The following is a 12,560-nucleotide window of genomic DNA, read 5'->3' as shown; positions in this document are numbered from 1 at the left end:
GAGTGGGCAAAAATTTGGCAGATGGAATATAATGTGGGAAAATGTGAGGTTATCCACTTTGGCAGAAAAAATAGAAAAGCAAATTATAATTTAAATGAAGAAAAATTGCAAAGTGCTGCAGTAAAGAGGGACTTGGGGGTCTTTGTGCATGAAACACAAAATGTTATTATGCAGGTACAGCAACTAATCAGGAAGGCAAATGGAATGTTGGCCTTTATTGCAAGGGGGATTGAGTATAAAAGCAGAGAAGTCCTGCTGCAACTGTACAGGATATTGGTGAGGGCACACCTAGAGTACTGTGTACAGTTTTGGTCTCCGTATTTAAGGAAGGATATACTTGCATTGGAGGCTATTCGGAGAAGGTTCACTAGGTTGATTCAGAAGATGAGGGATTGACTTATGAAAATAGGTTGAGTAGGTTGGGCCTATACTCATTGGAGTTCAGAAGGATGAGAGGTAATCTTATCAAAGCATGTAAGATAATGAAGGGGCTCGATAAGGTGGATGCAGAGAGGATATTTCCACTCTTAGGGGAAACTAAAATTAGGGGACATAGTCTCAGAATAAGGGGCCGCCCATTTAAAACTGAGATTAGGAGGAATTTCTTCTCTCAGAGGGTTGTAAATCAATGGAATTCGCTGCCCCAGAGAGCTGTGGAGGCTGGGTCATTGAATATATTTAAGACAGATACAGACAGATTTTTGAGCGATAAGGGAATAAAGGGGAGCAGGCAGGGAAGTGGATCTGAGTCCAATGTCAGATCAGCCATGATCTTATTAATGGTGGAGCAGGCTCGAGGGGCCAGGTGGCCTACTCCTGCTCCGATTTTTTCTGTTCTTATTTAGCGCAAGCGCCAGCGGGATTCCCGAACTTGCGGTGAATTTCAAAGGTGGTATACCGGCGAACTCAGAGTACGCAGTCATACCACCGCAAAACCTGGGCCATTATCCTATTCAAACTGGTGCTTGATTCCACAATGAAATAGCCTGAAAGATTTATTAAAGTGAATTTGCAGAATGTCCTGCTTCCTGTTTCTATTTGTTCGTCAAAATAAATTTACGGTATTTGAGACATTCAAGTGTTTCCGCCTTCTGAGCATAATGTGACTTTTTCACATAACATCAATGTGATGTAGCTAGGATGTGAGTCTCGGGAGCAAGTATAGACTATCCATATCTGTGGGCCAAACATGAATGATATTCATTACTAAAAGTTACTCCTCTTGAAAGCTGATATTGGATTAAACTTAGGTGATGGAAGCAGATGCAGTCGGAACATGTTAATTGAGTGCAGGGCCAGCGCTCAGCTACAGTGAGAAAGGCGTAGATTTTGTCTTTATGCGATAGGTGATAGCAAGTCAGCAGCCTGTTTTACATCTCTCCCGATTTTTATCTCCACTGACTTAATGGAAATAAAACTCGGGAGAGATTAAAACGGGCTGCCAATTCACTATCGCCCGTTTTACACTATCGCACAATATCTACTCCAAAGTGTCAGATTGCTACTGTTCGGCTTCATTGGAAAATGGACATGTTGAACTATCATCAATAGCTCTAAAGCGCTTAATCTATCTGGCAAAGAAACCAAATGTCTTTCCTCTCCCTTTCCCACTTACATTTAGAATACGAGAGAGCTCTGGTGCTATTTCTTTTACTTTTCATACGTTAAAAAGAATGAGAATGGTTTTAGCCTGACTCACCACACCATTCATCCACCCAGGCAAACGCTTGCCGATGACCTATTAATAAAATGTCTCTGATGACCTGAAACAAGAGAAAAAAGGGTGATTGAAATCATTTTGGCAGATACTTCTTTGCTTAACCTTTAGAGCTCTTCAACAATGCTTATAAACAATTGTGGGCAACATTTTTATTCATCTGAATATCCCTCTTAATTCTGTTTGACAACTGCAGATTTCAACTTACAACTTATTTCTTGTTCATCTCAGTCTAGTGGAGGCAAATCCATGACAAGTTCAAATCTCATAGAGAGTAAAGCTTTGGAGGCATATATCAGTGAGGATGTTATTTCACTGCTCAGGTATCCTGTTCTCTTATTAAACCAAGATCTCCCATTTTCTCCTACTATATGGAGTCTCCCAACAGGAATTCACCTTCAGTTTGGAATGAAGTGGAGTTTGGGGGAACCTTGCACAGGCCAAATATTTTCCAGTGGCCGACACCAATGCTGCCCTGTGATTCGAGATCTCTGCGCTCCTCAAATTCTGGCCTCTTGTGCATCCCCAATTTTAATCACTCCACCATTGGTGGCCATGCCTTGAAAGGGATGCACATGATTGAAAAAAAACAAAAGAAATCTTGCAAGATTGGAAAGATTAGCTTGTTTTTTGTGAGGTGATTCTAATTCCCCCTCTTTAGTTCTCCATGTGACACCGTATCCAAGTGAACCTACCCTGATGCTCTGTTGTGAAGTATCAGTGTGAAGTACGTGAGAGCAACCTTTAGCAACTCCTCGTAAAGATGCAGCTCAGCTGTTTTGCACCAGTCTATAAAACAGCTCGTCAGTGACTAATGGACAATAGGCCAAACACAATTACAGTTTGTTTCACACACAAATTGTACACATCTAAAAGGGGAATGATTTGGCCATTAACAAAAACATAGTCAATGTGGTCTCCTGGACTGGTTTTGATCACCTGAGGGGGTTGAAGAGGAAACTTCTCGACTTTCTTTTCCCTTTTTGGCCCTGGGTTTCTTTTTACGCTCGATTGCCTCTCCCAGGAGATGACATGGCTGTGGGGAGGGCGGGCGTGGGGCTTGGGGTGGGAAGTCTAGTCACGATGCTCCGGCCATCATGAGTGGGGCAGGCTTGATGGACCAGCTGGTCTTTTCCTGCCCCTCAATCATATGTTTGCACCAGTGGACAACTCTGGTTAGACCAGCTGAAGGACAAGAGTCAGGAAAAAATATACTGGTTAAAAATAAATTATAGCTTTTTATATTAATTAGCAGCAGGGCATCTGGTTTTAATTGCATTAAAAAGACATTTTATACTGCGACAAAGTGCTATAACACTAAGTGTGAATGTTTTAAATAGAACCACAGTCAGACAAGTTTAACTAATGACACCTTTTCCAGCTAAAGTAATTAATTTTTTTTAAAAGAGACAAACTGTAAACTAAGGGAAAATATGGATTTTCATTTCCTGCACTTCAAGTGCATTAAAAACCTCATTTGACTGCAAGGTTCATTTGCAGTAAAGAACTGATGAACATTCAGCATAAACACAAGTGTGCCACAATTAGGCTGTCTCACTGTAGACCGTTTGACAATTCTGTAACAGCGCAGTTTGTCTTAATTGCAAACCTTAAAGGGCCTTAATGGTCCACAGAAAGTTTCCAAAGCAAGTTCAGATTCCGAATCTGGCAAAAACCCATTGCTGTGAACTCTAAACACAGAGAAGCATTCAGCCCAAGCACTAATCATAAAATCAAACCCCATCACTGGGTGACAAGTGGTTCAGTGGTGAAATATTGGCCCGGATTTTGTGTAGGTAGCATTACTAAGGGTTACGCCGCTAGCATCCGAACCGAATACGCACTTACCTGTTGGGAACCCTCCCCCGAGAGGTTGCTGTCAGATGCTGTGGAGTAGAGGACAGCGTTGTGGCCCACGGATCCCAGGACCGCACCACGTGCGTAAACGTACCTGGGATCACATGGACCGGTGCTCCAAGCAGCACACGGGACTCTCATTAATGCTATTAGAGATTGTAGGGCTATTCTCCATTTAAACTTCAGCAATTCAAAAATAAACTTAAATGTGTGATTTTGGGGTCTGGCTGTGTGCAAAATGCATTGTCATTTTGTAAGTCATCTACGTTTTCATTTTTTTCCCCCGCAGTAAACCATTTTAAACAGCTGAGAATAATGATGATTTGTTCAAAAATCTGTCAGAGGACAGTTTTTTTACTTTTCTTGGACAACAGGGCCTAAGTTTCCGCCCTCTCTAAAAACGATACACCTCCATAAGGTGTGCCGACTTTCTGGAATAAAAAGGGCGCCGAAAACTTAGCTTGTGATTCCCCGGTCTCCTCAGGACGTCTCGACGTGGCGCAGCACAAGGGGTCGGGGGCGGAGCCGGGTCCCGGCGCTGAAAACAGTGCCGGGACCTCTGCACATGCGCGCTAGAGTGTGCGCGCATGTGCAGTAGCTCCTCGCTCCCGAGGCTGCGTGGGAGGGGCCCGAAGCACACCACCCCTAGCCCTGGCCGAATGGGCTCACCGGGCGAAGATCGGGACTTGGGCCTCCCTCCTGTTCAGCTCCCCCCCCCCTCCCTCCCTCCTGTTCAGCTCCCCTCCCCCTTCCCTCCCGTTCAGCCCTTCCCCCCCTCCTCTCTCCCACTCCCTCCACGTCGTCAGCGGGGCGCGCCCGCCCGGCATCTCGCTGGGGGCGGGCCCCGCCCGAAGTGGCGGCGGCCCGGCTTTTTCTTTGTCGTCGGCGGCAGCGGGGACCCATTCAGCCTCCCCCCCGCCTCCCGTTCAGCCTCCCCCATCCTTCCCTCCCGTTCAGCCTCCCCCCCTCCCGTTCAGCCCTTACCCCTCCCGTTCAGCCCTTACCCCTCCTCTTTCCCCTCCCTTCCCTCCTCCTCTCTCCCCCCCTACTCCTCTCCCCCTCCCTCCCCCTCTCCTCACCACTCCCTCTCCCCTCCTCTCCCCCCCTCTCCTCCCTCTCCTCCTCTCCCCACTCCTCCTCTGTCCCCCCCTCCCTCCGCCCTCTCCCTCCCCGCTCTCTCCCCCCTCCCCCTCCCTCTCCTCCCCCCCTCCCTCCTCTCTCCCCCCACCCCTCGCTGTCAGGAACACAGAGAGACACTGACAGAGACAGAGAGAGAGACACTGGGGGGGCGGGGTGGTGGGGAGTGCCGTCCCAGCACACTGTTGGAGGGCTCCCGGTGCTGCAGTAGGAAGTAGGTGAGTAGAAACTTAATTTTTTATTTATTGATTTTTTTTTGGATTGATTTGTTGATTTATTTATCATTTATTATTGATGATGGCTCTTTATTTGTAAAAGTGAAGTGTTTAATGTTTGTAAACTTCCCTCCCCCACCCATCTTTCGTTCCCTACGCCTGATTTCTAAGTGTAGGCAAGGTTTTTCTGAGCATACAAAAATCTACACTTACTCCATTCTAAGTTAGTTTGGAGTAAGTTTTCGCTGCCTAAACTTTCAAAACGGGCGTAAGTGGCTGGACACGCCCCCTTTTGAAAAAAAAATCTGTTCTACAATGAAACTATTCGAACTCACTAGAACTGGAGCAAACTAAATGCCGAGAATTGCAATTTCTAAGATGCTCCATTCTAAACTAGTTGCTCCAAAAAAATAGGAGCAACTCAAGCCGAAACTTGAGCCCTATAGAAACTTCTCATGGACAATAAATATAACTGTAATAATTCTGTGGGTCATATGTAAATATTTCCATTTCCAGCCTCAGAATCTCAAAGGTAACAGCCTCACTCAGAACACCACCCACCTGACGGTAAGTTTGAAAGACTGGCTTATAGTTTAAGCTTTTAAAATTAAATATATACTTGGATTTGGCAGGAGGTATCCCCATGTACTGTGTAAACAGGCCCTGCATCTGTTTGCAACCGCTGTAAAGTTTTAATACATAATTGCTGGACAGTTGGTGGGCAATTAGCCCAACTCAGAAATGAGGATTTCAATGTCGGAGTGGATGATTCGTTAAGTCGGAACTTGACAGATCGCAAGTTCGGGATTTAGTACATGCGAGCACATATGGAAATCCCGAACTTGCTATCCAATTCAAAGGCAGGATGACGGCGTACTCTGAGAGTACGCTATCATATCGACAGCAAATTCTGCCCCATTATTTCCAATTTGTGTAATGTATTATACCAGTCAGCAGGGGGCACATTTTGAGTTCTAGAATATCTACATAAAGCTCCCTTGTCCCAGGAAAGCACCTCTGATCATATTCAGGGTCATTTTGTTAACCTCTAGGCAGTATAAAAGTGTGGTTATTGCACTGATCTGGCTTGCTATCGATTAGTCTCCTTAATAGGTACAGTTCTTTAAAATAGTGTTCAAATTAATCTGGTTGCAACCCGCCCAATTTCTGGTCCATTGTTACCAAAGAGTAACTCAATTTATGTGAAAGTGAGGCAAGTCAGTCCATTCACTTATGTCTGTTATACTGAAGGTGCCAAGAAGATGGGTTTGATGGCCAGTCAAAGGACTGCAAAGAGAGCAAGTGCTGCAACCTTTGTGGTCAGCCTGGACTGTACAAGGCCTGCCCCAAGCGTAATTTCAGCTCTGCGCAGGCAGCAAAGAACATGGTGACATGTGATGAGAAAGCTGAGGAGCGCAACGCCCCAGAGGAGACCTACACCTCCCTCCCCACCAAGACACCGTGCGAACAAACCACCGCCCTAGTCGACACTGACCGAGAGGAGGAAGGCAAGTCTACCACGGCAAGCTGCCAGACACTAGCACCCAGCAGTGACACCGAGTCCATGGAAGAGGAGGGAGCAGAAGCAGAAGAGGAACAGGAATGGCAGCGTGTCACCAAGAAGAAGAAGGCCCGCAAGTCAAAGGAAAAGAGGCCTCCTGCAGAAACGAGAGGCAAAAGACGGCTACCGTCCACGACAAACAGCAGTGGCTGCAGCTCTTCCGATGACAAAGGGCGAGGCAAAAACCCCCACTACCACCAGCAGAAGAAGAGGCAAAACGCCAATGCGACCAGCGCAGCCCAGCTCCGGGACCCTGGAAGCAATGATGTCACTAATGCACCCCCGCTCCGGATGTCTGGGAGCGATGAAGCCACCAATGCACCCCCCGCTCTGGATCTCCGGGAGCGACAAAGCGACAGATACACCCCAGCTTCAGAACGCTGTGAGCGAAGACACCGCAGGGGATGCACACAAGGAACAACCAACACCAGGCGAGGGCAGCCCAGTTGACATGGAGGACCTCCCCGTCCACACTGCTGGCGTCCCCTGGTCGAAGCATCCCCAAGGCAGAGGACAACCCATATCTCAGCCAAGGTGCAATAGAAGAGTTTAAAGCTAACCTATGTATAGGCAGGGCCAAAGGACTGCGTATTCGAAATGTAATGTTTGGATTGTAATCACCAATTTAAAAATGGGTTTAAAGATTGCGTCCATTAACGTGCGTAGCATTAACTCGACTACGCGATGTGTTTCCGCCTTGGGATACCTCGCCAAGGTCAAGGCAGACCTGCTGTTCTTGCAGGAGTGTGGCCTGTTGCACTTCAGCAGTTACCGGCAGTGGTCGCAACGGTGGTCCCACGGATCATCCGTCTGGTCAGGAGGCAACGATTGCCGTTCCTCCGGCCTGGGCATTCTGCTGCAGGGAGGCCACTTCACCATCAGCGAAGTTAAGGAGATGGTGGGCGGCCGCCTCCTCGTAGCAGATGTATTGTATAAAAATGTTCCTCTAAGGCTAACTAACGTGTATGCCTTGCCTCTCAGAAGCGAGCACCTACTCCAGCAGCTCCCACTGCTGCTGGCGACATCCAGACTGGTCGTTCTGGGCGGTGATTTCAACTGCACCATCAATGCGGCTGGACGATCTAGCAGAGCCGACAGCAAACTGGACACCACGTCCAAACTCTTGATGGACGTGGTAAATGATGCCAAGCTGTGCGACGTCTTCAGCAACCCTGCAAATGGAGCACCGCACAGATACACCTGGTCGAGACCAGATGGGTCCGTCCGTTCCAGAATAGACTTCCTGTTTTTGTCCCACATGCTCAAGGTCAGATCCACCGACGTCACGCTGGTGTTCTTCTCTGACCACTGCCTCCGACTGGCCGACTGCCTCCCACAGAAAGACCAGAAAGTTGGCAGGGGGATATGGAAGCTCAATGTGAAACTGTTGACCCTGGAAAATGTTGAGGAACTCAAGAGGGATTACAAAGATTTTGAGGCTAGCTCATTGAATGTATTCAAATCACAGATAGATAGATTTTTAACCAATAAGGGAATTAAGGGTTACGGGGAACGAGCAGGTAAGTGGAGCTGAGTCCACTGCCAGATCAGCCATGATCTTGTTGAATGGCGGAGCAGGCTCGAGGGGCTAGATGGCCTGCTCCTGTTCCTAATTCTTATGTTCTTATGTTCTTATGTAAAGGTTGGAGAACCGTAAAACCCCTCTGTGATTCCCCGATGCACTGGTGGGAAACAATCAAGACAAACATCAAGAGGTTCTTCATCCTCAAAGATGCTCAGGAGGTACGAGGGAGACAGAGGGAATTGTCCCGACTCCAGAAGAGTATGCAAAACCTGCTCCTGCTGCAGTTGATGGGGGTCGATGTCGCGGAGGAACGCCAAGAGGTGAAGGGCCAGCAAGCCTCGCTCTTTGCCTCAGAGTCCTCCAAAATCATCTTCCGTTCCAGAGTCCGCTCCGTCGAGCAGGATGAGACGTGTTCGCGTTTCTTCTTCCAAAAGGTACACAGGGGGAGCTCTGTGATCACCAGCCTAAAGGAATAAGATGGTTCTGTGACATCTTCGTAGCCTGACATGCAGAGGATCAGCAAATCCTATGCCAGGCTGTATGACGTCAAGCCCACAGACCGCGCGGCCTCCCAGTCTTTCCTGTCATCTATCTCAGAGGCCTTGGACGACAGCGAGTGGGAAAATCTGGACCACCCGCTAACTCTGAATGAGATGACAAAGGCCGTCTGGTCCCTCGCGACGAGTAAAACTCCCGGAAGCGACAGCTTACCGGTCGAGTTGTATTGGGCTCTGTGGGACTGGATGGGCCAGACCTGCTGGAAGTGTACGGGGGTATGCTTCTGGCTGGCAGTATGTCAGAATCAATGAGGAAAGGCATCATCACCCTCATCTACAAGCAGAAGGGGGATAGGGAGGAAATCAGAAACTGGTGACCTATCTCGCTGCTCAATGTGGACTACAAGATCCTGTCGAAGGTCATCGCAAACAGGGTCAAGTTTGCTCTGGAGCTGGTGATCCACCCGGACCATACCTGCGCTGTCCCCGGCAGGAAGATCTCTGATAGCCTTGCGCTACTCAGGGATACGATTGCCTACGTGCGGGACAGGAGGGTGGACACCTGTTTAATCAACCTGGACCAGGAGAAGGCCTTTGACAGGATATCGCACACGTACCTGATGGAAGTGCTCTCCAAAATGGGGTTTGGGGAGGGTATCAGCAATTGGATCCAACTGCTCTATACAGACATCAGTAGCACAGTTCTAATCAACGGGTGTGAAACTGAAAGCTTTCCGATCAGGTCTGGAGTCAGGCAAGGCTGTCCCCTCTCCTCTGTCTTGTTTGTGTGCTGCATCGAACCCTTTGCCGAGTCCATCAGGAAGGATGTGAGCATTAGAGGGGTGACGATCCCAGGCAGCGGAGGCGCTCAGGTCAAGACCTCCCTGTACATGGACGACGTCACCGTCTTTTGCTTGGATCCGCAGTCAGTTCGCAGATTGCTCACAATCTGCGACCAGTTTGAATTGGCCTCGGGTGCGAAGGTCAATCGCAGCAAAAGCGAGTCCATGTTCTTTGGCAACTGGGCCGACCGATCCTTTATTCCCTTCACCGTTAAGCCAGATTACCTGAAGGTTTTGGGAATATGGTTCAGAGCGGACGGGGCGTGCGTCAAAAACTGGAACGAGCGTATCGCTAAAGCGAAACATCAACTGGGATGGTGGAAGCTGCGCTCACTCTCCATTGCAGGAAAGAACCTGGTCATCAGGAGTGAGGTGCTCTCGGGAGCCCATACCCTGCTCCTGTGCCGTGGTAAACTCCCGAGCCATTTTCCATTTCGTCTGGAGATCGAAAATGGACCGTGTCCGCAGAGACACGATGTATAAATCTCTGGACAGTGGAGGAAAGGACGTTCCGAACGTGGCCCTCATCCTGATGGCCACCTTTGTGTGCGGCTGCATCAAGCTGTGCATAGACCCTTCGTACGCAAACACCAAGTGTCAGTACGTGCTAAGATTCTATCTGTCCCCGGTGTTGCGAAGGATGGGTCTGGCTAGGCTGCCGCGGAACGCTCCAACCAGCTGGACTATGCCTCAGCACCTGTCCTTCGTGGAAATGTTTTTAAAAAAAAACACCTTTGACCACAAGGCCATAAAGTAGTGGTCGGCACGCAAGGTCCTGGACGCCCTACAAAAGATGATGGATCCTGTCGGACGGTTGCCCGAGCAGACTGTTGAACTCGTTTGGCAGAATGTCTCATCGCCAGAGCTTTCACACAAGAACCAAGACGTAGCTTGTGTCAGATCCTTCATGCACAGCTGGGGTTTCAGAGAGATGGCACTCTGCCCCCGAGTAGGCTGTGGTGCGGACGAGACAGTCATCCATCTCCTTTGGGATTGCCCCTTTGCAAGGCAGGTCTGGAAGGAGATGCAGTGGTTGCTGTCGAGGTTCATCCCAAGCAGCTCCGTAACACACGACTCTGTGCTCTGCGGACTGTTCCCAGGGATGCACACCGAGACAGACATCATCTGCTGCTGGAGAGCCATCAACTCGGTGAAAGACGCACTTTGTCTTCCCGAAACTTGCTGGTCTTCCACAGTAAGGAGATATCCACGGCCGAGTGTTGCTAACAGGCGCAATCCAAGGTCCAGGAGTACGTGCTGAGGGACGCACTAAAGATTGGTGCAGTCGCCGCAAAGGCACGATGGGGAAGAGCCAAAGTTTAAGGCCCTTCCGCCACGGTAAACCCAGGGGATGGAATCAGACCCCCTCGGGCTGTACTTGTTAATCTGCTTGTATACATAGAGCACCATGTACTGAAAACACCTGTGTTGTGCCATGTATAATGAAAGTCTCTGCACTGTTTAGTAACTTGTAAAGAAATGTAAATGTATCCCCATCCGTTCCGTGTATTGCTTTCATCTGCAGAGTACTACATGTAACGTGATTCGTGATAGGTATTGAAATGTATCCTGGAATGTAATGTAAACCTGTTCTCATCTGCTCCATGTAATACCCTTAGTTGCACAGTACTACATGTAACGTGATTTGCGGATTGTACTAAACTGTACCTTGAAATGAAATGTACGCTAGTGCATTGTATGGAACTGCTGTCAGCATCCAAACGAATTGTATGGAATTGCTGACCGCAAGGTACTGAACTATTTTTCAGTGTATTGTGAAAATGTTATATGAATAAAGTATATTTTTGAAAAAAAATGATCAAGATACTGATTCCAAACCCACAACATGTTCGAAGAGACTCACAGAGTGGTGGAGCACACGACCAATGATTGATTCCCCACGGGACAAATTCTGGATCTTGGCTGGGACATCAGTATGGGAGCAAGGGGCTGCAGGGGGATAGAGTAACATATATATAAAATATATATATTTTTTAAATCACTGACGGAATCACTACTCAAATGGATATCGAAGTTGAAGAGCAGCACTGACCGAGATCAGTGAACTGATTGCCTTCCCTCAATCAAAGGATGGGACATGTTCTGTGGAGTTTTTGTTGCTGTGGTGGGGAGGGGGGGTGGGGGAGGGTTGCAAGAGAAGGGAGGAATATGATTGAAGCAAGCCTCACAGGCTTTGAAATGTTCTAATTACCAACAGCGACTGTCTGATTAGAAATGTTCCAGGCTGAGTTCATTGTGACTGCGCACATACACGCTCACATCTTCATTGCAGGCATTACTTTGAAAGGAATCCTTTTACAATCCGAGAAGGTCAACAGTATTCAGTGCTGCCCTTATTTTACTGCCAATATAGGAGCCTCCAACCTGCCCTTTTACCTTCTCAGCAATTATTCTCCTGAAGGCTTTTTCCTGTTTCATGCAGCACAGTTCCATAGGTGCAGGGTGTCTTCACGTATCTCACCCTGTTCCCCATCACTCACGTGAGAGTCTCGTCTGTGTGGCAGGCTATTGGACCGTGAGGGCCATCACAGCTGAGTTTGATCCTGGCCTCACTTGGGGAGGGGGGGGTCATTTTAACCTAAATCCCCAGGCGGGAATCCCATGGGATTGGGTGCAATGCTGGTTTTACTCCTCACCATTTACTCTCCATTCACTTCAGCAGAGATGAGGCTGGATGTAAAAGCAGAAGCACTCGAAACCATCAATTTTCCCATTGGGTGAGTCCGATTAAAACTGCCCCCTGGACAGTAAACCATGCATGTTTTCAAACAGGGATTAGTGGGTAACAATCAGGAGCAGGAACCCCAGCTCTCTCTCTTCTCCTTAAAACAGAGGGGGGTGCTAACACCAAGTACCTCAGCAAAGACGGGCAAATCAAACCTGGGATCCTCCTGTTCCATATGGCTCAGCCATTCAGAGAATAAACCTGCGTTTGAGTTTAATTTTTTTGAAGCTGAACTTCAGGAGGTCAGCTGTGCTGGATCCCAGCTGAAGTGATAAATAGGCCACTTGTACAACAGCCATGTACAGTTATCATGGCATTTGTATTTATCAGTGTTCCCTTAATCCCTTCCTATAAAGTGATTTCACTTAATAGCTGATAAAAGTTTACTTCAGAAAATTCCTTCAGGGTTGTTTAAAATCCAAGTACATCTTTTCTTTAAAGATAGGGAAGGTCAGTGGAAATG

General features: G+C 48.0%; 1 protein-coding gene across 1 annotated transcript in view; it reads right to left on the bottom strand.

The window, feature by feature from the left end:
- The window catches only part of LOC139281110 (cytoplasmic phosphatidylinositol transfer protein 1-like), a 284,745-nt gene that overhangs the window by 57,459 nt on the left and 214,726 nt on the right, over nucleotides 1-12,560 (bottom strand). Inside the window, exon 10 of the mRNA XM_070901063.1 lies at nucleotides 1,700-1,763. Within this exon, the coding sequence (XP_070757164.1) occupies nucleotides 1,700-1,763 (64 nt within the window). The remainder of the gene's footprint in view (nucleotides 1-1,699; nucleotides 1,764-12,560) is intronic.

Source organism: Pristiophorus japonicus, chromosome 15 (genome assembly GCF_044704955.1).
Source record: "Pristiophorus japonicus isolate sPriJap1 chromosome 15, sPriJap1.hap1, whole genome shotgun sequence".
Classification (NCBI taxonomy): domain Eukaryota; kingdom Metazoa; phylum Chordata; class Chondrichthyes; family Pristiophoridae; genus Pristiophorus; species Pristiophorus japonicus.
Note: the sequence above shows the minus strand (reverse complement) of the source record. Positions and strands in the feature narration are given on the sequence as shown.